Source organism: Conger conger, chromosome 16, assembly GCF_963514075.1.
Source record: "Conger conger chromosome 16, fConCon1.1, whole genome shotgun sequence".
NCBI classification, from domain to species: domain Eukaryota; kingdom Metazoa; phylum Chordata; class Actinopteri; order Anguilliformes; family Congridae; genus Conger; species Conger conger.
The window spans coordinates 34,408,781-34,435,597 of record NC_083775.1 but is presented as its reverse complement, the minus strand read 5'-3'; the positions used below and the strand labels follow the sequence as shown (position 1 = coordinate 34,435,597).

The 26,817-nt window shown below is 43.6% G+C and overlaps 1 protein-coding gene across 2 annotated transcripts; it reads right to left on the bottom strand.

The window, feature by feature from the left end:
- Window positions 1-4,147: 4,147 nt before the first annotated feature.
- On the bottom strand, window positions 4,148-23,183 carry LOC133115176 (uncharacterized). 2 transcript variants are annotated; one of them, XM_061224947.1, is made up of 6 exons: window positions 20,548-23,183; window positions 20,175-20,394; window positions 10,378-10,643; window positions 7,935-8,189; window positions 6,807-6,936; window positions 4,148-5,346 (listed from the first exon to the last, which is right to left on the bottom strand). In XM_061224947.1, exons 1-5 carry the CDS (start codon window positions 23,070-23,072, stop codon window positions 6,834-6,836), a joined length of 3,369 nt encoding a protein of 1,122 aa, XP_061080931.1. In that variant the 5' UTR covers window positions 23,073-23,183; the 3' UTR covers window positions 4,148-5,346; window positions 6,807-6,833. The 2 variants fall into 2 exon arrangements, with proteins under 2 accessions (XP_061080931.1, XP_061080932.1); XM_061224948.1 differs by lacking the exon at window positions 6,807-6,936.
- Window positions 23,184-26,817: the final 3,634 nt, after the last annotated feature.

Here is a 26,817-nt window from a genome sequence, read left to right as displayed (position 1 = left end):
ATGAGATGGGACAGGATGAAGGAGGGGTTCTCAGAGATTGCCTTTCGGAATTCTGTCATGAATTCTATGAGCAGTACCTAGAAGCCACCCTTTCTTCGGTATGATTATGGGAAGCAAACATGGGAGCGTATAGGGCGGATCATTTCTTTTGGTTGGCAAAAAGAGAAATACCTCCCCATAAAACTCTCATCCAAGAGCCTGCTTTTGTTATTGAGCAGTGGACAAGCATGCTTGCCCCTCTCAACAAGCAGCTTGAGGACGTGGGAGCTGTGTATGAAAACATGCAGCCAACAGCAAGGAAAATGATAAGATCACTTAAGTTCCCCGCCACAATGAATGCCCTAGAAAAGGTAATGGCAAAGCATTTGACAGCATACCTGCGAGAGTGTGATACAAAGCAACAGTCTCTGTTTCTGAGATTGTGCACAGGCTCAGATCTTTTTCTTGGCAAGACTATAGATTAAATCATCATGACGTCACAACAGCAAATAACTTAGTTCCGGGTGGATAAGGTTGAGGAATGTGAATGGTAGGCAGTGTTTTCTGTGTCATTTAACCAAGGTACAAACAGGTAAAGTCAATGTTGGAATATAAAAATAATTTCATGAAAACTGAACAAAATAGTTTGACTTATATGATTTATATGATGCTAGCTAATATAACGTTAATGTTAGATGTGAGCACCCTCCCTATCGTTGTCGCTAACATTAGCTAGCCAACATCACGAACATGAATATCTAGCTAGCTAGCTAACTAGTTTTACAACAGATGTAATGTTTCATGTGAAGTTATCAGCCCAGTGTTTCTCCGTACGGCCGATGATTAAGATATCAGTTAAAAGGAACTGTAATAGTAAACAAGATCTGCTGCTTGCCTTTCAATACCTAGCGAACAGAGATTATCTCTGAAGTGAGCAGCATCTGAAGCTCTGAGAGAGGAACTTATGCTCTGAAGCTCTAAGAGAGCAGCTCACAGGATCTGAAGGTCTGAGAGAGCCGCTTATGCTCTGAAGCTCTGTGGCACTCAGATTGGTCAGCTGCAGCACGCAACAGGAACTTCAGACCAAACTGTGCTTCTTGCATCACGCAGTTCCTGTATGTCCGGTATGTGTGAGGGAGGTTCTCACTGCTCTGTATCATATGTGTGAGGGAGGTGCTCAGGGCTCTGTATTGTATGTGTGAGTGAGGAGCTCAGGGCTCTGTATTATATGTGTGAGGGAGGTGCTCAGAGCTCTGTATTGTATGTGTGAGGGAGGTGCTCAGGGCTCTGTATTGTATGTGTGAGGGAGGTGCTCAGAGCTCTGTATTGTATATGTGAGGGAGGTGCTCAGAGCTCTGTATTGTATGTAAATGGTTGGCATTTATATAGCGCCTTTATCCAAAGCGCTGTACAATTGATGCTTCTCATTCACCCATTCATACACACACTCACACACTGAGGGTGATTGGCTGACATGCAAGGCACCAACCAGCTCATCAGGAGCATTTGGGGGTTAGGTGTCTTGCTCAGGGACACTTTGATCGAACCGGCAACCCTCCGACTGCCAGATGACTGCTCTTACTGCCTGAGCCATGTCGCCCCTGTATGTGTGAGGGAGGTGCTCAGAGCTCTGTATTGTATGTGTGAGTGAGGTGCTCAGGGCTCTGTATTGTATGTGTGAGGGAGGTGCTCAGAGCTCTGTATTGTATGTGTGAGGGAGGTGCTCAGGGCTCTGTATTGTATGTGTGAGGGAGGTGCTCAGAGCTCTGTATTGTATGTGTGAGGGAGGTGCTCAGTGCTCTGTATTGTATGTGTGAGGGAGGTGCTCAGAGCTCTGTATTGTATGTGTGAGGGAGGTGCTCAGAGCTCTGTATTGTATGTGTGAGGGAGGTGCTCAGAGCTCTGTATTGTATGTGTGAGGGAGGTGCTCAGGGCTCTGTATTGTATGTGCGCGGGAGGTGCCCAGGGGACACTTTGTAATTATGTTGGGCTGTGTAATCATGTTTGGTTCCATGTAATCACATTGGGTCTATGTAATAACATTGGATCTAAGTATTCACATTGGGTCCTTGTAATCACATCTGGTCCAGGGACACACAGTTAAGCACTCCAATCTTTGCACTCTTGGGCCACTGCCAGAAACCAAACAGCCAAATACCCGTGTATCATTGAGTCTGTCGAGACCAACTTAAAATCATCACTTCCAAGTATTGGAATCTGTGTGCGTAAATAATGCTGAAGGCAGTGCATTAGTTGATTTTCTAACAATCCATTGTAGAAAAAGTTATATCTCAACCACCATGAAATACTGAAAATGACATCATTCATGAATATTGAATGCAGCTGCTCCACTGTATTCTTCTGAAATGATAAAATCATAGATGTTATTATTTTTAAATTAATAATAATAATAACGACAATAACAATACTTAACTACTACCACTACTACTACTACTAATAATAATAATAATTATTATTATATTTTAATTCATTCAGCTATGGGATTCCAGTCATCCACACCAAGCTAAAGTAGCCTATTTTAAGGGAAAAGTGTTTAACAGACTTCATTCAGACTTCAACAGCTAAGCTGCTTATGTTGTTTTGTTTTGCCAGACCCTTGTTGGCCTATACCACCGTGGCAGACATCTTTGCGTTGTCATCCCGGCATAAATGCTACTTATTAGTTATTTAGCGTTAGTATTGGTCTTGAATGTGCAGTTCACTTATGCAACAGTAAGATACAGTAGAGAGACACTTCTGGATATCGGTTAAGTTGATCAAGAGTTGCTAAGACTTTCTCCAACGCTTGGATTCCGCTTGGCCCAGCCGGAAAGTTCCAGCAGCGGCGTCTTTTGGTGAGCTGTGCAGCCGACAGGCAGAGCGTTCAAGGCAGAAGTGTGGCAAGATGGGTGGGCTCCATGCTAGGCTAAAGGCTTGGGCTACAAGACCTCCGCTACCTAGCCTGCTGCTAGCTAACGTTTGCTCCCTCGAAAACAAGATAGATGAGCTGAGGACTAGGATGACAAAATACCTTGGATTTCCAGTGATTTCACGTAATGGCTTCTCCCTGTCAGAGTCAGAGCACAGCTAGCTCTCCTGTCGGCTGGGAGCATCTGAAACCGTTTCCTGCAGAGGCTAGACTCTACAGCAGGGGTCGGAAACCCTGGTCCTGGAGAGCCGCAGGGTGTGCTGGCTTTCGTTGTTACTTGGCATTCATTGATCAATGAAAGCCGTTGATTGCACAGTTAACTCACCTCACCTGGTTTCTTGGGTCTGAATCGGTTGCTTATTTTAAGGTGGAGACGAAAGCCAGCACACCCTGCGGCTCTCCAGGACCAGGGTTGCCGACCCCTGCTCTACAGCATCACTGTTAGTTCCATTATATGTTACTGACCTCCGGCAGAACAGGTCCATACTTATACACTCATTCCCACCTGCTCCCACCTAAACTCCTTCTTTCCAACTGCACATCAGTTTTGTCTCAGATATTACATATATGCTGGGCAGAGGTATTGAACTATGGATGGCTTGGATCTTGGATAGCTGCTGGGTCTCCTGCCATTTGTTTTCACCTTAAAGTCAGCAGCTAGTTTAGAGGCAAGAAAGGAGTTGAGTGGAGTTACCTGTGGCTTTAACTGATAACCTATGTGCTGAGTAACAATGAAAGCCAGCAGAACCAGGGCCTCTGGACCTGTGCAGGTTGGGCTAACTATTGTCAGTCACAAGAAATTGACCACATTGTCCTAGCTCCCCCTAGTGGAATTAATGTCTCTGGATCCAATTGCATATGAAAAAGTGTCATCTTATTTTCTACAGATGAGCATCACAGCAAGTGAGCGTAAGCAGATCTACTACTCTACAGAGGGCCCCGCGAGGTTGTTTCTTGTCCTGAGGTTGTCTCTGGACAGGACTAAACAATTCTGAAATTGGATGGAGCAACAAAGTAAATGGTTTGCATTTATATAGCGCCTTTATCCAAAGCACTGTACAATTGATGCTTCTCATTCACACACACACACACACACACACACACACACACACACACACACACATTTTGCCTCCTGGTTGGCATTGGGTGGCTGAGTGAGAGAGAGATATGGAGTCCGCATTTCTAGCCTGGGATCTATTGCCATATCTGTCTTGAGAGACCACACAAAGGACTTAAGTATTTCAGAATTACGTTCCAATATATAGGTTCCAATTAATGTGACCATACAATGAGTATACAATGAGAACTATTCTCTATTAGTGTGATTATACAATGAGTATACAATGAGAACTGTTCTCTATTAGTGTGATTATACAATGAGTATACAATGAGAACTGTTCTCTATTAGTGTGATTATACAATGAGTATACAATGAGAACTGTTCTCTATTAGTGTGATCATACAATGAGTATACAATGAGAACTGTTCTCTATTAGTGTGATTATACAATGAGTATACAATGAGAACTGTTCTCTATTAGTGTGATTATACAATGAGTATACAATGAGAACTGTTCTCTATTAGTGTGATTATACAATGAGTATACAATGAGAACTGTTCTCTATTAGTGTGATTATACAATGAGTATACAATGAGAACTGTTCTCTATTAGTGTGATTATACAATGAGTATACAATGAGAACTCTTCTCTATTAGGGTGATCATACAATGAGTATACAATGAGAACTCTTCTCTATTAGTGTGATTATACAATGAGTATATAATGAGAACTCTTCTCTATTAGTGTGATCATAGTTAATATCTTGCGTTGTGGCCACAGAGTAAAATATGGTCACTTAATGTGTTGTCGCACTGCTCTATGCGTTTTAGCAAACATGTTTTCTGCATTATTCTTGACTGAGCCCGGAATATTGTTGCACTGCATTATGGGGCGGACCATAAGGACCCACTGACATCAAGCCAAAAATATGTTGCTCACAGAGTCGGCTTGTAGAAAAATGACCTGTTTCCATTCAATTTCAGGGTCAAACCAAAGTGTAGGCATCTTTTTAGCACATTGCGTATTACATCTCTGAGTCGGGGTGGCCCCGCCCCAAAAATAATACCTGTTAAATCTAGATTTTGAGGGCCCCTTCCTATTCTTCAGGCCTTGTTATTCCCATGACCTGCAATTGCATGGCTCTCATTCCTGCCCGAAGGTGTGATACGTTCAAGTATCTGCTTGTATTCGGGTGTATTATTGTTCAGGTGCTGATCTTCTTTTGCCCATGTCATCAGTCTGTCCTGAGCATTTTGGTCAATGGTGCCCATCTTCTTATGCTCAGTAATTATCTTCATGTAACCGGCTTTGTAGTAAAGGTTTCTTCCTGCATCTGAAAGAGTTTGATAGTTTCCTGCAGGTGCACAAACTTGTATACCTAGAGAAAAAAACATAAACATAAACATAACATTATAGGCGGCCTGTAGCATAGTGGTTAAGGTAAATGACTGGGACATGCAAGGTCGGTGGTTCTAATCCCGGTGTAGCCACAATAAGATCGGCACAGCCGTTGAGCCCTTGAGCAAGGCCCTTAACCCTGCATTGTTCCAGGGGAGGATTGTCTCCTGCTTAGTCTAATCAAATGTATGTCGCTCTGGATAAGAGCATCTGCCAAATGCCAATAATGTAATTTAATGTAATTATATTACAGGCAGACGCTGTTATCCAGAGCGACGTACAATAAAGTGCATAAACAACACATTTCACAACAAAAGCAATCCTGAACACAGTCTACTGATTTGTTGAATTGATAAATGTGATTGCCTTCAGAAAACAAATGTTGTGGCGTTAATGGTATTGTACAATCCTAAACCATAGTTTGTTTTGAATGGAGTGGCTCATCTGTCCACACATGCTTTTTCCAGAACTCAGGCTCTTTAAGGTACTACTTAGTAAACTGTAACCTGGGCATCCCATGGTTTGCACCTTGCAGTGTAGCCTCTGTAGATATTGTGAAGTCTTCTGTCCAGAACTGTCACTGCCTCCTTAAGAGTGTTTCTGACCTGTCAGACAGGACTTTGGGGCGGTTTCTTCATTATGGCAAAAATTCTTATCAAATGAACTGTAGACGTGTTCCTTAGCCTACCAGCCCCTTTGAAGTTACTGAGCTCACCAGTGCTGTCTTCCTCCTTAATGACGTTCCAAACAATTTGTTTTGGTAAGCTTATTGTTTGCCTGACTGTTTGTCTCATAATGGCTTCCTAGACTTATATAGACTGATATAACTCTGGTCCTCATGTTGATAAACGGCAATAACAGACTCCAAGGGCAATCAAAAGCCTAGAATCAAGACTAGATACTGAAAATGTTAGAAGACTAGATACTGCATTGATGTTAGATGAGTGAGCCATAACAGGGGGGAAAGGAGCTGTGCTTTCTTTTAATGATTTTTTACATAACATGTTATTTAGCTGATGCTTTTATCCAAAGCAGCTTATAGGTGATTTGATTAAGCTGGAGACAATCCCTCTTGAAGCAATGCCGGGTTAAGGGCCTTGCTCAAGGGCCCAACAGCTGTGCAGATCTAAAATTATTCTCCAAACTTTTCCATTTCATTCCCTCAAGCAATTTTTAAACCCACCAGCTCAGTTTGTTGTACATTGAATGCAGTCTCTTCTTCCACATTCTTAATTTTCAGGCTTCTTACAATATAATTAACTTAATAAAGAGCCATCAGCTACAGGTTCTCTGGATGTAACAAAAGAACCAATGGGAGGAAGTGGAGAATGCGGTTATTTTTTTATATTCAGAAAACCTGTAGCTTCTCAGTTAAGGCTCTTGCTCTTGATTACTATACCCCTTCTTCTTGATTACTATACCCAATGGTTTTTCACTCACATGTATGTGGCTATTACACTATTAAGACTATTTTCTGAGGTTCTGGGAAGATATGGGGTTGGCCATGATCATGGCTTGTTTCAGCAAGGCCTCACCATCCCCACTCAGTAGTGTATCAGCCAACAGTGCCCTGGAGAGAGAAAGGGAGGAGAAGGAGGCTGTGAGTATCTCTTTGGTGTGAGGTCATTGTGACCCAAATGTAACTGTGGATAACTGTTAAATCAGTATTTTGTCACTCAGAGCAATATGCCTCCCATAAGGGCTGTATGATCTAATGTCCTTCCACAGGGCAGTAGTGTGGACCAGCAGCATCCTCATCCTCCTCTCTGGCTCTGTGCTCTGATATCAGCACCCAATAAACATGCTAGTAACTTGCTACCAACAGAATTTCAAAACATAAATGGGTTAACTGCACAAATTAATCAAGTTGAAGTCATATTCTCCTATTACGTAATCTCACCCAGGGACTGTATGCAACGGAAAAATGACATTTCAATTTGTATATAACCACCCCTGCCTACAATAACCGTTGGGGTATAGGTTTTGGTGTGATGCTACTGAAGCATGTATTTTAAAAGAACAGAGATGTACAAACTGTTCATGGGAATATTGAAGTCCATAGTTGCAGTTGAGTGTGAACTAACTCTGAGGTAACTGACTACACGAATCGGCATGCCACGCTATACCACTGGTTTTAATGTAATTTAAATGAAAACTATTTGACCATTTGAACACTGACTTCTGCACCATTTTTTATTTTGCTCAATTTTTTATTATAATCTAGAATATAATATATATAATATATAGCTAAATGTGGAGAGGCTACATGACAAATTTCACTTGGCTGTACACACTTAAAATAGGGTGACTGAGGGCGCATCTGGGTCTCAAAAGGCTTTAAACCGAGTTATGGTTGCTAAAACAAGTCTTTTTTTTCTCATTTTAGTGGGTGTCTACAACTGAGTAAGGATGTAACATAGCTATACCAAAATCAGAACCAAAATCATATTGTAGCCCACTTGAAAAATTACAATGAGATCGGTTGTGAAACTGAAGATATTGACAAAATAATATTGCTGCATTAGAGCACTGTCTAATGCAAACACGCCCTGATACTGTATGTCTTACCTGCATTCTGAGGCACACTTGCTTGGTCCAGTGGTCAAGGCAACGCGATGGTCCTGATAAAGAACCTGCATGGCCAGGTGTCCATTTTTGTCCTTTTTTGTCACCAGAGTATACAGATTAGAATGCTCTGCTTGCTTTGCATTTTTCAGTTTCTTTAAATCACCTATTTTTCTTCGAGCTCGAGCAATCGTGTCCGTTGGAATGAAATGATCCTTCTCCACAGTTCCCTGTTCACATTTGATTGTATTGCGTAGGCTATTCAATGCAGGAAAGAAAAAACAATATCAGTTAATTTTCCAGGAATCATCCTAAATCCATCACACTGCTTTGATTTGAAGTCAATTTTGAATTGACCACCCAACTTGGTAGGAGGACGACTAAAGATGTACAGTACAGTACTGTGCCAAGGTTTTAGGCAGGTATGAAAAAATTCTGTAAAATAAGAATGCTTTCAAAAATAGAAATGTTAATAGTTTATTTTTATCAATGAACAAAATGAATGAACAGAAGAAAAATCTAAATCAAATCAATATTTGGTGTGACCACCCTTTGCCTTCAAAACAGCATCAGTTCCTCTAGGTACACTTGCATACAGTTTTTGAAGGAACTCAGCAGGTTGTTCCAAACATCTTGGAGAACTAGCCACAGTTCTTCTGTGGATTTAGGCAGCCTCAAATGCTTCTGCCTCTTCATGCAATCCCTATGTTGAGATCAGGGCTCTGTGGGGGCCATACCATCACTTCCAGGACTCCTTGTTCTTCTTTAGCTTGAGGATAGTTCTTAATGACATTGGCTGTATGTGTGGGGTCGTTGTCCTGCTGCAGAATAAATTTGGGGCCAATCAGATGCCTCCCTGATGGTATTGCATGATGGACAAGTATCTGCCTGTACTTCTCAGCATTGAGAAGACCATTAATTCTGACCAAATCCCGAACTTGCAGAAATGCAGCCCCAAATTTGCAAGGAACCTCCACCATGCTTCACTTTCTTGTACCGCTCTCCAGCCGTTCGGCAAACCCCCCAGTTTGTCTTCTGCTACAGCCAAATATTTAAAATTTTGACTCAAGTAACTGAAAAAAAGTCCTGAGAACCTGCTGCCATTTTGTGCACCCCATTTCCTGTGTTTTCATGCATAGTTGAATCGCTTGGCCTTTTTTCATTGTCGGGGGTATGGCTTTTTGGCCGCAATTCCATAAATTCCATGAAGACCATTTCTGACCAGACTTCTCCACACAGTAGATGGGTGTACCTGGGTCCCACTGGTTTCTGCCAATTCTGAGCTGATGGCACTGCTGGACATCTTCCGATTGTGAAGGGAAGTAGGCATGATGTGTCTTTCATCTGCTCCACTAAGTTTCCTTGGCTGACCACTGCATCTATGGTCCTCAACGTTTCTTTGTGCTTCTTCAACCGAGCTTGTACAGCACATCTGGAAACCCCTCTGCCTGGGAGAGACCTTGCTGATGCAGTATAACTACCTTGTGTCTTGTTGCTGTGCTCAGTCTTGCCATGGTTTATGACTTCTGACATTAAACTGTCTTCAGCAACCTCACCTTGGAAGCAGAGTTTGGTTGTTCCTCAGCAAGTTTTAACCCTCCTACACAGCTGTTTCTGTTTCAGTTAATGATTGTGTTTCAACCTACATAATACATTGATGATCATTAGCTCCTGTTTTGTATAATTGGTTAATCACACACCGGACTATATGCCTACAAAATCCATGACTTTGTGCAAGTGTACCTAGAAGAATTGATGCTGGTTTGAAGGCAAAGGGTAGTCACAACAAATATTGTTTTGATTTAGATTTTACCTCTGTTGACTCACTTTGCATTTTGTTAATTGATGAAAATAAACTATTAACATTTCTATTTTTGAAAGCATTCTTACTTTACAGCAGTTTTTCACACCTGCCCAAAACTTATGTCCTGGAACAATGTGTTTCTGATAATTGAATGAGCATTGTAAGTTTGATGAAGAGTCTATGATTGCTCAAAATGTTGCTTCATGACATTTAACAAATTACAATATTTAGGAGGTAGGAGCAGTTGAAGCATGCAGGTGTTAATCCTCAAGATAGTTTTTTTGCATATTACCATGGTTCTTTGATTCTAAGGAACACTTAAGTGCAAAAACTATCTGAATGACAAACTATAAGTAAAGAATCGCTTTCACAATATAAGCTATTATTCAGTTGCTCTGTTTTGCTTCTGTCTTCCCTGAAACAATACTTGAAAAGTTTCTTAAATTTATCTTGGGAGCTCAGATGCAACCTATCTTAGTGCTGATTAATGAACGATGAAAGAAATAATGAATAAATGTATGTATGAATGAAGGAATAACTGACTCCTCGGTCATCATGTGCATCTGTAACACAGCACTTTGGCCCTTAGTTACTAATATGATTCTGTCAATTGAAGTAAACCAAGATGAAAAACGACTTAACTCTTCATATGTTCCAACATATCCAAGGTGAAGGACCTCAGCAATCTGATATTCTGATGTCCCAGGAGAATACTCATGTGTTTTCATTGGTGAGATCACACGCTTATACTCCTCATCAATCATCTCATTTCCGCATCCTGTTGTTATTGTTTTCCTTCTTTTTGGTCCTCCTCCAATGACAGAGTATTGTCCAGGAGTTTTCTGCCATTCGTCATAGTGTTTCTGGAGTCTCACTAACCCAGCATATCCTGACAGGTTCTGGTTAAGCTGATATAGAAAACAAAGGAAGATTCATAAGTTTCATAGCATTGGTTTCATATTGACAATGTATGAGTTGTGTCCTTTAATATGAGTAAATGGGAGGTTTTACTGCTTCACATTTGCACCCATGTTGTCACTGCAAGGGAGAGATCTGCTCTCAATTGGTCTTCCCAGAATAACTAAAAATGTTCCTTCCCAGAAAGATTATCATTCATAGACATAACCGTTTATTCCAAAAGCTCCATCACACAATAGGCTTCATTTACATTTCAAAAAGTGAACATATTAGTGTGGTTACGTCAGCAACCGCAGTCTCTGCAAATTTCTGCATGCTACTCCTCCTACAGCTTTTAAGGTAGACATGCCACTCCAACTTAATAATATTCAGCTTGGTTCAGTGCACTGCACTTATAGAAATCTTCTTTCCAAATATTGAAAGCTTTTAAATAAATTCTTCCATTGATAATTCATGGGGAATGTAAAAACGTGTTTAACAAAATAACTTTGTACATATGACGCTCTTTCATATATATTCATTTATATCCACCTTGGCTCAAGAGTAGATTGCTTGCGTAAAGCTTTATTTTGAGTGGTCTGCCATTTCTATACACCAATCATTGAATGATAAAGTGAACACTTATTTTGGAATATAATGTTTGGAAGGGAAATAAGGCACAATTTGTTGACATAGTGCTATTATTTGACAGTCTACACAATGCTAACATTCTCTTCTGGTAACAGCTAAACAACTGCTGAAGCAATCACACAAAAAGTATTCATAAACTTTACAGGCAGACCCAGGAGGTGAGTACATTACATTACATGAATGGCATTTGGCAGACACTCTTATCCAGAGCGACATACAGTTGATTAGACTAAGCAGGAGACAATTCTCCCCTGGAGCAATAGTAAATAGTAGATAGTAAATAGACCTGGTAACACATTGAAAACATTGCCCATGTGATCCTTGTATTATTGCATTAAGTCTTTTGTAATGGTAACAGGAATTGCATTTAAAATGGATAATAAGGAGGGAAGTTTCATGATAACTGCAACATAATAAAACATAAGGGTAATCTGTTTGGTATGGAAGTGATCTGATAAAATCAAGGAATCGGATGAGATACATTTCATACCAAATGGAATTTAATAAACTATAGTTTCAGTATCCCAAGGGAAAACCTACACGTTCTCTCTTGGTAATCATCTCATTTTCCCTACTCAACAACCCCCAACGGTGGGGGTCTAAATTCCAGATTTGACCACCCCTCCAGGTTGATTTATGGCACTGCCGCCTGGTTCCTGTCACGTTGCAGGTCTGTCTCGCCATGTTTTTTGTTTATTCATGTTGTCTTAGTCACGTAGTGTCTTATCATGTATTATGTTAGTCTAGGTTCGTCATGTTGTTTAGTTTATTTCTTGTTACGATTTATTTTCTCGTCATGTCTAGTTATGTTTCGTTACGATTATATTACCTTGTTATGTTGAATGGTTATCGTCTTAGTTTCGTTTTGTATTATGTTTTGATTTATGTTTATTGTTACGTTAACTGGTCGTGGTTTATGCATACACTTTTACATGTCTTTCCGCAAACCTTGCGTTCCACCTTTTCTCTCTCGCTCCTTCTGTCATTCACTCCCTAATTATTTCCATTTGTCTATTTACTAAAACGACTAACGCTAAATCAGGATTGGGTAGAAACTAACAAGACTAATCATGTGTTCATGTTACCTTACGTTTCTCGTGCATGTCATTTACTAATTTACTAATGCTAGGGCAGGATAGGTTTATTACTAACGATTACTAATCTCCTTGTTAAACTTGTCATCCATCGCACCTGTTTTCCATTTCCTTGCTACGCTCTAACTAATTGTCTACACCTGTCTACACCCGCATTTATAGCCCAGTCGCGCAACTGTTCTTCGCGAAATTGTCTGCCTCTTGAACTCCAAAGCAACTCTTGAGCATTTACTATTTGATTACACGTTACGATCCAAGCCTGTTTACCGACCATAGTTATTGATTTCTGTTTTGTTGACCACCGCTTGTTTTTGACCACGTCCTCGCCTACCGTCTTTGTACTTTTGCCTCGCTGTTTGTTTTATGGTTTCGACTTCCGCATCGCCCTCGACTACGACTCTGCCTGCCGTCCGCCTGTACTTCAGCCCCGCTGACAGCTCTCCTGCTACCGGACCTCCCTGCACGTCTACCGACTACGAGTTTGCCTCTTCCCTCGGCACCGTGCTTTTTGTCTGTTTACTTTTTGTTTGGCTGGATCTACGTGTATGGACTTTGCTTGTGTTGACTACTCTCCTGGGATTCGTCCCGAATAAAGCCCTGAGGGGTCTTTATATTACTATTGTTTCTGAGTCGTGCATTTTGGGTCCAACCCCCACGCACCCGTCTCAGAACAATTTCGCCAACATGGACCCGGCTGACTCAACCGCCATGTTCTACGCACTCCAGGAACAAGGCGCCATTGTCCAGCAACACTCGCAAGGAATCTCCGAACTTCGTCTGGAGATTCGTGAGCTGTGTGCGGAGATGAGGAGACTCGCCATCGCGGTCCAGCCACACCCACTGGAGGAACCTGCCAACCTGCCTGCACCTCTACCCTCCCACCCCATGGGAACCTGGCAATTCCGGGAGCCACAACAACCCCCCCCGGAGAGGTTCGGCGGAGAACCGGAGAGATGTAAGGCGTTCCTGCTCCAGTGCGACTTTGTGTTCAGGCAGCAACCTCAGACCTACAACAGCGATGACCGCCGGATCGGCTACGTGATGGGATTACTCAAGGGGAGAGCCTTGGACTGGGCGACAGCTGTGTGGTCCGGGGGTTCATTCCCTCCCCGGTACCCGGAGTTTGCCGAGGAGATCCGCAAGGTTTTCCAGCATGCATCCAGTGACCAAGAGCCATCCCAACGTCTGATCGCCCTTCGCCAAGGCAGGAGAACTGCGGCGGACCATTCTATCGAGTTCCGTACTCTCGCGGCAGCCACCAGCTGGAATGATGCAGCGTTGGCTAACCTGTTCCTGGCCAGCCTGAGTGAAACTCTCCAGGACGAGTTGGCGCGACTGGAACCTATTACTGAGTTCGACCCACTCGTCCGTGCCACCATCCGTTTGGACAACCGTTCCAGACAACGCCGGACTGAGAGACTGGTCCCACCCGGCCAGCCATACCCCAGGCGAGTTCCAAGTTCCCGACCTGAGGAGAATCAAACCGAAGGACTCGAACCCATGGACCTGTCCCGTGCCGGTATGAAGATCTCAACCGAGGAACGGGCACGTCGGAGAGCTACCGGTTCCTGTTTCTATTGTGGGAGGCTGGGACACACCCAGGTTCAGTGCACCTTCCGATCCAAGAGATCTGTCGAAGTAAGAGCGCTCGACAGACATGAAGGGTCTGCCAGGGACCAACCATCGTCCCTCACTTTCTGCTTTGTTGATCCTCCCCGACAGAACCATCCAGGTTAATGCGTTGGTGGATTCCGGAGCTGACGCTAACCTCATCGATGAAAGAATGGTCATGGAACTGGACATCCCCACCCTCCCACTACCCCATCCCGAGAATGCTCGGTCTTTGGATGGAAAGACCTTTTGCCGCATGACGCACATCACCAAACCCATCCAACTGATCATTTCTGGGAACCATCATGAGATGATTCAGTTCCGCGTCATCAGGTCCCCTAATGATCAGCTCATTTTGGGATTACCCTGGCTCCAGAGACACAATCCCACCATTGACTGGAGTTCATGCCTGATTCAAGCCTGGAGTCATGAGTGTCACCAATCCTGTCTTCGATCCGCTCCTGCACCAGCAGAGGGTGCACCCAACCCACCACAAATCCCCAAGCCCACCCTGGAGAAGGTGCCCACCCCTTACCATGACCTTGGCACGGTCTTCTCCAAGACACAGGCACAGACGCTTCCCCCTCATCGACCCTACGACTGCGCCATCGAGCTGCTACCCGGTTCCACACTCCCCTCAAGCCGGCTATACAATGTCTCCAGACCTGAAAGGGAGTCCATGGAGAAATACATCCGGGACTGCCTAGCCAATGGACTGATTCGCCCATCCTCCTCACCTGTGGGCGCCGGATTCTTCTTCGTACAAAAGAAGGATGGCTCCTTGCGTCCCTGCATTGACTACAGAGAGCTAAACAACATTACGGTAAAGAACAAATACCCTCTGCCCTTGATGGACTCCGCCTTTCATCCCCTACATGATGCCACCATTTTCACCAAGTTGGACCTACGCAATGCCTACCACCTGGTTCGTATCCGAGAGGGTGATGAGTGGAAGACCGCCTTCAATACCTCCCTTGGACACTTTGAGTACCTGGTCATGCCATTCGGCCTCACCAATGCACCTGCCGTTTTCCAGGCACTAGTGAATGATGTTCTTCGGGACTTACTGGGCCGCTACGTATTTGTTTACCTGGACGACATCCTTATCTACTCCACCAATGCCAAGGAACATGAAACACACGTCAGGCAAGTTCTCCAGAGACTGTTGGAGAACAAACTGTTCATTAAGGCGGAGAAGTGTGTCTTCCACACAGACACGGTCGAGTTCCTGGGCTTCATCCTGGAGAAGGGACAGATCAGGGCGGATCCCAAGAAGATTCAGGCGGTCACTGACTGGCCTACGCCTTCCACTAGGAAACAACTTCAACGCTTCTTGGGATTCGCCAACTTTTACCGCAGATTTATTAGATCCTACAGTCAAGTGGTCTCCCCCCTCACCAAGCTCACGTCTACTGCCATGCCTTTCCGTTGGGGTCCCGAGGCGGAGGGGGCATTCATCAAGATTAAGAGACTCTTCTCCTCCGCTCCTATCCTGGTGCACCCCGATCCCACTCGCCAGTTTGTGGTGGAGACTGATGCTTCCAACACTGGGGTGGGAGCCGTGCTTTCGCAAGTTTCTTCCTCTGACAATCGGCTGCACCCTTGCGCCTTCCTCTCCAAGAAGCTCTCACCAGCAGAGAGGAATTACGACGTAGGGAACCGAGAACTTTTAGCAGTCAAATTGGCTCTGGAGGAGTGGAGGCACTGGCTGGAGGGATCTGAGAAGCCTTTTATCGTCTGGACCGACCATAAGAACTTGGCATACCTCCAGACGGCCAAGAGACTGAACTCACGCCAAGCTAGATGGGCGTTGTTCTTCGGAAGGTTCAACTTCACTCTCACGTACCGCCCGGGGTCTAAGAATGTCAAACCAGATGCCCTGTCCCGACAATTCGACACCTGTCCTGAGCGTGAGGCGCCTGAGAACATCCTCCCGGGTTCCTGCATCGTTGCTTCCGTAACCTGGAAGATTGAGGCGGTGATCCAGAGGGCTCTACGGGAGGAACCCGATCCCAGGTCCAACCCGGGAACACGTCTCTACGTTCCCTCTGCTGCCCGGACACCGGTGCTCCAATGGGCTCACTCGTCCCTCCTGTCCTGCCATCCCGGCTTTACCCGCACCTTGGCGGTGCTTAAACGAAAGTTCTGGTGGAGCTCCATGATCCCTGACACCAGGCGCTTCATCAAGGCTTGCACCACCTGCGCCAGAAGCAAGGCCTCCCACCAAGCCCCTGCTGGTCTACTCCAACCGCTGCCCGTGCCCAGCCGACCCTGGAGCCACATTGGGGTGGACTTTGTTACTGGACTTCCCCCTTCCGAAGGTAACACCACCATCCTCACCGTGGTGGATCGTTTTAGCAAGGCAGCCCACTTCATCCCCCTACCTGGATTACCCACCTCCCAAGAGACCGCGGACGTACTGATAAAGGAGGTGTTCCGCATCCACGGAATCCCCGCAGACATTGTATCCGACCGGGGCCCACAATTCATTTCCCAAGTGTGGAAAGCCTTCTGCCTGGCCCTCGGTGCCACGGCCAGCCTCTCATCCGGCTATCACCCCCAGTCCAATGGGCAAACCGAGAGGGCCAACCAGGATTTGGGAGCCGCACTTCGTTGTGTCTCAAACCAGAATCCGGCTTCATGGAGCAAGATGCTCACCTGGGTGGAGTATGCGCACAACACCCTGCCCTGCGCCGCTACCGGAAAATCTCCCTTCGAGATCTCTCTTGGCTACCAACCTCCACTGTTTCGTGACCAGGAAGCCGAGATCGCCGTTCCCTCCCTCGCCACCCACATGAAGCGCTGCGCTAAGATCTGGAGGGATGCCAAGGCCGCGCTTTTACGCACGGCAGACCGTAATCGGCGCTTCGCGGATCGACACCGCACACCAGCTCCAGCCTACAAACTAGGTGACTCCGTTTGGCTGTCCACTAAGGACATTCCCCTCCAAGCCACCTCTCACAAACTGCAACCCCGCTTCATTGGTCCCTTTAAGATCCACAGCATTATTAACCCATCCTCTGTTAAACTGTCACTCCCTGCTTCACTTAAAATTCACCCCACATTCCACGTTTCATGTATTAAGCCTGTATCCTCTCACCCCATTTGTCCCCCCGATCCCCCACCCCCTCCCCCCCGCATCATTGACAACCACCCTGCATTCACTGTGAAAGAACTTTTGAACATTCGTAAGAGGGGCCGTGGTGTGCAATACTTGGTTGACTGGGAGGGCTATGGCCCTGGGTCGCTCCCAGTCTCATTCTGGACAAATCGCTCATCAGAGACTTCCATCGTGACCACCCTGAGAAATTCCAAGGACCGCCAGGAGTCGGTCGTTAAGGGGGGGGTCCTGTCACGTTTCAGGTCTGTCTCGCCATGTTTTTTGTTTATTCATGTTGTCTTAGTCACGTAGTGTCTTATCATGTATTATGTTAGTCTAGGTTCGTCATGTTGTTTAGTTTATTTCTTGTTACGATTTATTTTCTCGTCATGTCTAGTTATGTTTCGTTACGATTATATTACCTTGTTATGTTGAATGGTTATCGTCTTAGTTTCGTTTTGTATTATGTTTTGATTTATGTTTATTGTTACGTTAACTGGTCATGGTTTATGCATACACTTTTACATGTCTTTCCGCAAACCTTGCGTTCCACCTTTTCTCTCTCGCTCCTTCTGTCATTCACTCCCTAATTATTTCCATTTGTCTATTTACTAAAACGACTAACGCTAAATCAGGATTGGGTAGAAACTAACAAGACTAATCATGTGTTCATGTTACCTTACGTTTCTCGTGCATGTCATTTACTAATTTACTAATGCTAGGGCAGGATAGGTTTATTACTAACGATTACTAATCTCCTTGTTAAACTTGTCATCCATCGCACCTGTTTTCCATTTCCTTGCTACGCTCTAACTAATTGTCTACACCTGTCTACACCCGCATTTATAGCCCAGTCGCGCAACTGTTCTTCGCGAAATTGTCTGCCTCTTGAACTCCAAAGCAACTCTTGAGCATTTACTATTTGATTACACGTTACGATCCAAGCCTGTTTACCGACCATAGTTATTGATTTCGGTTTTGTTGACCACCGCTTGTTTTTGACCACGTCCTCGCCTACCGTCTTTGTACTTTTGCCTCGCTGTTTGTTTTATGGTTTCGACTTCCGCATCGCCCTCGACTACGACTCTGCCTGCCGTCCGCCTGTACTTCAGCCCCGCTGACAGCTCTCCTGCTACCGGACCTCCCTGCACGTCTACCGACTACGAGTTTGCCTCATCCCTCGGCACCGTGCTTTTTGTTTGTTTACTTTTTGTTTGGCTGGATCTACGTGTATGGACTTTGCTTGTGTTGACTACTCTCCTGGGATTCGTCCCGAATAAAGCCCTGAGGGGTCTTTATATTACTATTGTTTCTGAGTCGTGCATTTTGGGTCCAACCCCCACGCACCCGTCTCAGTTCCAAACGTATGATTTGGCATAAAAGCAAGGGAGACAGACCAATCTGGGAAGATCGTATTCGACTTCCCACACAGCATATTGTACGTGTATGTAAGTATCAGGAAGATCGTATTCGACTTCCCACACGACATGTCTTGTGTATGTATGTATGTATGTATGTATGTATGTATGTATGTGTAGCAGCGGAAGATGGTATAACGACTTTCCACACGGCATATTCTATACTCTGTGTTTCTGTGTAGTCCAAGCAGGCTAGGTATGATTATTTACTCTATCTCTATTCTTAATTTGTGTATTTTGTAATTGATTATGATATTCTAAAGCTAATAACCTACCTGTCTGTGAATAAACTATTTTGTTTGTAACTTGCGTGATCTCCATGACTCTAATTCATCTTGTACCTTTTCACCCTAAATTACAACTGAATATTGAGGGGGAAGACTGACCGATCAGCAGTTTGGCACATATGTGATAGTTCTAAGCTGTGAGGCCAGCAAGTTTCTGCCACTTAAAGGGTCGGGGGACGCACGGCTCTTGTAATTTGATGTGAAGGGAACCCCTGGGCGTTACGGCGCTGGTTCCTGTCAAATTAGCTCTAAGGAGCCCAGTTAATGCTACGCCGACCTGGGCTCGCAACTATCATGGCAGGTTTGCATGTATTGTGTTGACTGGACCCTCAGCCTCTGAGTTCTACACCGAACTGAGATTTCAGCAATAATGTTAATCGCGAGAGCGTATATTGAGTAATGATGGCAGTTGTACAAATGTAATCGAATGTAATCACGCCCGAGGTCCGCATAAGTTGCAAACCCAAATTTCTAAATTATATTTTAAATGGAGTCAGATAAACGAGTAAAACTATAGTAACCACTAAGCGTACAATACGGCCCCGTTTGAGAACGGAGAATATTAAGAATTGTACTGATCCGTTTCTGGCCAGCTGTAAGCGGGATATGGGGCAGGTTAATCCATATCCGACCCATGGCAACGGACCCAGTATATTCTTAAACATAATTGTGCTCTGTTCTTGTGCGGAGGATAATAATTAACCCTACTAATGTTCTCCCAGCAACGCCAGAAGGACAAGCACGCAAAACCCCCTTCGGCCCCCGCTAAATTCCGTCATTGGTTTAGCGTGGGGTTTTACAATATGGAAAAACAATAAACTGGGAGACTGGTACATTTACATTTTTTTCATTTAGCAGACTTTTTATCCAAAGTTATTATTACAAGTGCATATGTTTCTCAACAAGTGAAAAGCCCCAAATCCATAAATAGCAAAGCATGCTTGTGGTGCAGTAATAACCAAAAACAATAGTCAAGTAAGTGCAAGTTGAAAAAAAATATAGGGTATATAAGAGGGATATTGGGGGTAAATCAGAAGGGACGACATCTGGAGACTGAGGTGTGTTTTCAGTCTGCATCAAAATATGGGGAGGGATTCTGCTGTTCTGACAGGGGTAGGCAGGTCATTCCACCACTGCAGCTCAACCACCTGCTGTTCCTAATAAGGGGACTACAAGGTGACCAGACCTGGCAGACTGGAGTGGTCTTGCCGGGGTGTAGGGAGCAATTAGTCTGGATGTACAGTCTAACTGCCAACCAATAAAGCAACCAAAGAAACAATCACTAGAAACACTTGACACATCTGTGGGAGAACAGCGAGCTGTGTGTGGTTGTTAAGATTTACTGTTTGAATTATCACAGGTGAAGGAAATCATGGCTTACCTCTCTTTGTACTGCATTGCGCAGAAGTTCTGATTGTTGTCGGATGTCTTGTTCTCGACCAGTAGTCGTTGCCTGGATGACAGCATGGTACAGACAGTTCTGACCATCAGAAAACACTGGAATCGCGTAGCCATCTGGGTGGATAATTGTGTAATGGCCAACAAGGGGACTTTGGACTCCTCGGGCTCTGTCTGTCATTCTTTTGAAAAAGCCCCCCTCACTGAAAGAGCAGATCAAAAATATTATATACAATTTATTTTTAGACTTTCAAACACTTTGTTAAGCTATTAGCAGCCAAAACAGCAATATCCTTCTGAATGTTCAAGGTTAATAAAATGTCTAAGATGTAACTGAAGAGTTCAGAAGTACGTACTTTTTAGCATTCTTTGGCTTTCTGGTCAGTTTGAGAGTGATGTATCCTTCTGACGGGTTATTGCCAGGGTAGGTATTCTCATGGATTGGTTGTCCATCTTTGTTGGACATTATGACCTTTATACCTTTGCCCTGAAGCAGGCCACTTTTTGTGAGGACATAGAGGTCCAATTCAGAAGCTGGACGGTCTGTGCTGGAAATGCTACTTATATAATCCTGAAGAGTTTGTGTTTCGGCTTCAGACAAATTCTCTGTTACAATCTTTCCTGTGGATTTCATATTATATCTCTGATGCTGCTCCTGGAAAAAATCTTTGGTTTTGTATCTGCCAAATATATTGCTTGAGGTATTTCCAATTGCCTCTGTTGCCTTACTAATCTTCTTCCGGAAAATCCCTTTCATAAGTGTTGTTGTATGTGTGGTACATGCCTCACTGAATGCCTGGTACACCATGCCTGAGATTGTTTCCAAAAGCTCATCCTTCAGGCGTATCACATCAGGGAGATTATGTCTGTTGTCATAGTCATAGTTCTCAACATGCTGCTTAAATTCTTCGATCAATTTGGGGACAAATATTTCATTGGCAACCTTATTTGTTGGGATAGAGTCCAAGATTTGCATTAGGACTGTGCTGTACTTTGCTATCACAAGACTTCCACTGATGATTGCTTGGACCTTGCCAGGTACTCTTGCTTTGTCCAAGAGTTCTGAAGCTTTTCCACTCACCTCAGCGAGTTTGTCAATAACCTCATGTACAGTGGTGCAGTCTGTCATGAGACTAGGAATAACACCATTGACCATTGAATTTGTTATTGTATGAATTTCTTTCTCATTGCTTTTGTCAATCTTGAAGTCCATATTTTGTTTCAGCAGAGCTGACTTTGGAACACCAAGGCATATAAAGCATGTAAGTGTGTGATTTAAATCAATATTTCTTTTTATTTCATCTTCAAAGGATTTTCTAAAAACAGAATCCACAAGTTTCTTCAAGGCAGCAGTAAGTCCTGCATCAAGTGCATAGTTCAATGCATAGACTGTTGTCTGTTTAACAACCTCTTGCCCAGCATATTTGCAAGCATGTTTTAAAGTCTGTTTCACCACAATATCTGTACCCATCCTCGCTGTGTTTCGAGACACTGAAGAGACTGCTGACATGGCAGTGGCTTTAATTGATATAAATGTGGTTTTCCCTGATTGGATGACACTTTTAGCAACAGAGGAGAGGGTCTTTGTTCCATTTAGTAAGCCTTTTGTGGCATTGTATACAGACTTGACAGTTGACTTGATTGCTCCAAATCCAGCAGTGAGCAATGATATTCCAATGCTGATGCTTTTGGAGATGGCCCAGGATGCCCAACTGAAAACTCCAGTTTTCATACCCATAAACCCACTAATCATGTCAGAGACACCCTCAGTAATCAATCCAAGACCAACCTGAGAGGCAGAGCCAAAGGATAATGCACAAACAAGAATACCACCTAGAACCTGGGCTACACCAAGTAGAAAACAAAACAAAGCACTCAGATTAAATTTTGGTTTCTGTTTTACTTCAAACACAATTCCAAGACCATACTCATACATGCTCATGAGCTCATTTGTGGTGGCAAAGTCCTTCTCATCTGAGAGTGAATATACTGAGGATTCTTCAGTGATGGCATCAGAGTTATTTCTCTCAACTTCTTTAAGTTTGTCCAGAGCATTGGCTATGTACTCTCTCCAAGCTTTGAAAATATCCATCCGAGCTTGCATCTGGCTTTGAAAATTGCAAGCACCATCATGATGCGGCTCAAAGTGTCCTCTCATTGCCATCTGACCAGCAACTGCGGTATTTGATGTCTCTGAAATGTAGACATCCACAGTCTCCTTTGACTCCTCAAGTAATTTCATAGCCTCTGCTTTATAGTCTTTCTTTGCCAAGTTTATTGTGATGTAGGCTTGGTTGTAGAGCGCCACAGCTCTATAGAATGGATCGCATTCTGCAACCTTCTGCCAGCAGTCTTTTGCTCCATAGTCACACTTTGTTTTAGTGCGACAATGCAGGTCAGTTCTAATCACAGCTTGTTTGAGATAGTCATAGAATTTATGGCTTTGACCCAGTAAAATCATCTTGCAAGTACTGGTCAACTGTCCAAACAAGTCAGCTTCCAGGTCAGAGAAATTCTTGTGTTGTTCAATATTATGCTCAGAAAGCGTGAGCCACAATGCCCAGGCTTCTTTGAGAGCATCAAGAGCAGGCTTGTAATCAAGTTTCTTACCTTGACATCTGATAGTATCTTCCACATTATGTGCCTTCATTTTTAACAAGTTATCTCTCTCTTGCTCTGTATAATTTTTGTCAAATTCTTTAAGAAATTTGCAAAATGTGGCAAACAGTTTTTCCTTCATTTCATTTACCAGCAGCTCATTAGATTCCATCTCAGAAATGCGATGGACTTCATATTCTTCTCTTAGCTGCCTCATGATCTCCACTGGTTGGCCTTGGTATGCTGGTTCCAGATGGTCAAGGTGGAGTATCATCTGCACCATACCAGGGTTTCCTTTCCTAGCAGTACGTCCAAACACTTGTTTCTCCACTCTGCGGTTGCTGGGAAAATGTGTGAGGAGGACAAAGAGTCCACCACACTGATTCACCTCATGATCCACTTTTATGTCTGTGCCACGTCCTCCCAAGTTTGTGGCAATAATGATGTTTCCCTTCGTAAATGTTGTTTCCTCAATGTAATCCCTTTCACTGATTGTGTACATGGTGATCTGTCGACATTGAGGTTCCATCTTCTTCTGAAGCTCATTTGCAGTCTTCACATCTTCACACACCACCAAGACCACCTGCCCCCTGTCCGCAGCTGCCCATGTCTTCTCGCAAATCGCCTCTACCCAATCGGAGTAATCACCACTAACCTGCTGGGTAAGGAGTTCAATCACCTTGTTTTGGCGATGAGATGGTATCAAATAACTGTCTGTTTTGTAATGCCTTTTCAAGAACACTTTGTCTGAATCCCCACCCAATGTTCCAGATACACCAAAAATTCCACTTCCTTTGAGGTATCTTTTGAAGAACTGCATATTGGACATATAATTTGTTACACTGGACAGAGAAGATATTGATAGCTGGTGCTTCATCTCCAGAAACTGCTGCAGGCCATCGCCCCAGCGTTTGTTCTTTTCCAACACTCCACTGGCTTGGTAGTCCACAGGGACAATGGCATGGTAGAGATGTCTGTCAGACTCACTGACATCGCTTGGCATTGCAGCAGATGAGGACACATCAATCATGTACTCTCTGCCCTGTGTCATTGCAATGGCCTTCAAGCTATTACTCACACACACTGGCAATCGATTCTCCAAGTACTGCTTAAGGAATGAGGGGATAACTATAAAACCTTCAGTGTCTTTTGAGTTTGGCTCGCACACATCAGAATACTTGATTTTAGATTTCAGCTCTTGAACAGATGCCTCGATGAGTGCTTTTTCAGACATTATTTCACTTGCATGACCATTCTCCAAAAGGAGCATTTTGATGTTCATGTCTTTGTCCATTTTTTTGTCATGCAGTGGTGCTGCTTTATTGTTTGTAACTCTATAACAATTGATGGAAATAGCCTGTTCCAAAGCTGTCTCAAAAATGGAGAGCAGATCATGTTGTTCTTCCACTCCAATTTTTGTCATGAATGTTTCAATGGCTTTCCAGTTATCATCTTGAAAATCATTTGCTTTATCCTCCTTTTGTACCTCTGACTCTTTCTGCATCAACTGATCAATGTCATCTTGTTTGTAAAATCCTAACTGTACCCCTGGGAGCAAAATGTCAAATTCTGAAAAGTGTTCTGATGCTTTTGAGCCCATCACAGACATTTTTGCAGCCTTGTGGAAATGCTGGATTCCAGTCATCCATTCCGTCTGCCCAGTTTCCTCCATTTCAATAGGTCGACAGCAGCACAGCATGGACCAAATGCTTGCAAGGACTTGCTCAACATGCCTCATGCCACTGGCATCATGTGAAAGAAATGTCACCTGAACACCACTGTCCAATGTCATGTAATCTACCTCATCAACTATTACCAAGTCAAATTCCCTATCCCCACGAGTGATTTGTCTTTCAAATTCCTGTCTCAGTGTATCTGCAGCAAAGTCACTCACAGTTCCATACACAATTTGATTAAGGTAGGCATCCTGTAGTCTTTTTTCATGACATTCAGGTGCACTCTCATTTTTCAGTGGCGGTGGTGGCACAACAGAGGATGTTATGCCAAACATGTCATAGAGTTTTCTCCATTCCTCTTGGTCACGTCTTGCAAGAACCGGAGAACTGGTCACAATATCAACCTTGGCTCCTCTGATGGCCTGGATCACTGCAAACATAGCTAGGATGCATGATTTCCCTTCGCCAGTACCAATTTCAAGGAGGCATCCTTTATCTTCAGTTGACTGTGATAGGAGAAGTATTAGTAAAGAAGCCAGCTGGGTGATTCTGGGTAAATATCCCTCAATATTCTCTCCTCCCTGACTTTCAGTTGTTGAAGATTCTTTAACAGCCATGGAGATACCAATAAGGACATATTTGAGGGTACTAATGTCTATCTTGGTGAAATTCAACAACTTGATATGCTTTTTCACACCTATAATCATAATTTCTTTGTTTGCATCACTGAGATTCTTCCACGTATATACTTTTGGGTATTCAGGAAGGTCCTCTGCTACTTGTCTTAATACTTCCTCAATCACTGAGACAAACTTGTCTGGGCAATTTGCATCTTGAATTTCACTCAATATTGAGTCTATGTCTTTGTCAGTCTCTCCTTCTACAATCCCTTGCAGTGTCTCACATGGATCTTTATCTCGTAGGGCAGAGAGAGTGAGGAGGAGCCCAAGTCTATAGGTCTGCACTTTATGAAGAACTGACTCTGTGGTCTTCTGGTCCGTGCTACGAACCCCTCTGAGAAAGAGCATTATCTCTACAGTTGTCCAGATGCCACTGAACAGGATTTGACTCAGGTGATTTTTGCTGATCTGTGATACTTCTGGGAAGAGGTCAAGAAATGTAAACATAAGTTTACTGGCCAGAGTGTTATTGACACCACTAAGTTTCTCCATTAAATATAGAAATAAATTGTAGTTTGTATTCCAGTTGAGGTGCATATTCTCTTCTTCTTGGTTGTCTTCCACTTTTAGCTGAATCACTGCCTCGAGTACGCTGAACCTCTCAGTTAGTGACAGTTGTGTACACTGGAGGGCTGTTTCCAGGGTAAACACAGGCCAGATGGAAAGACCTTGTTCTTGACAAAATTGAACTATCAGTTCTGTCTGAAGGTTTCTCATTCTGTCTTCTAATGTTGCATTTACAGATGTTTCATTCTCAATTATCTGGTTTTCCAAAAGCAGGTCGTTGAACCTCTGCTTGATTTCATTTGACTGGAATGAGATAAATGAAATATGTGAATTAGTAAAATGTCATCTGGGGGCAGGGCATTATGAAAAACCTAAACTGATTGCATGAAAATTAATAATTGTAATTTTAAATTCCAAGCTACTTCAGTTTGCCAATCATATCCCCCTTGTTGTGCTACAGGTTAGTTATCTTGCATAATGAATTTCCTCACTACAATAGATATACAAATTCTACACACCGTTATTGAAATTGTCATGTTTTTCTGACTTCAATCTGACCGTGCAACCATCAAAAGTGAAAAGCATTGGTATTCGGAAAGACAATTGAAAATAAGAAAGCTACAATACTGTGGTTGCATAAGTGTGCACAGCCAATTATTATGGGGGTTGTAGCTGTGTTATCAAATCAGTTATAGTCTGACTTTTAAATTACATTTGGCATAGATGCATTCGATAATTTTATGAGTTTCATATATTACACACCGTACCTCATCCCAATCTATAGCAGCTGCATGTTCTTCTACTACTTGCTGTACCACATGGGTGTGCTGATGATGTGTCTCCTCTCCACCCCGACTTAGACTCAGATTAATCCTTGACTGTGCTTCTGACAACTTCATTCTAGCCATCTCATTTTCTCTGTTGATTTGTTCTTCAATCCGCTTCTCCCGCTCCAAGGTAATCAAACGCCGCAGTTCCGCTTGTCGTCGCAACTTTTCATTTTGTTGCTGTTGACTTCTTCTCAGAGCCTCTAGACGTTGTTCCTCTTGTTTTCTTAGAGCCTCCTGACGTTGTTCCTCTTGCTTTCTTCTGAGAGCCTCCTGATGTTGTTCCTCTAGTTTTTTTCTCAGAGCTTCTTGACGTTGTTCCACTAGTTTTTTTCTCA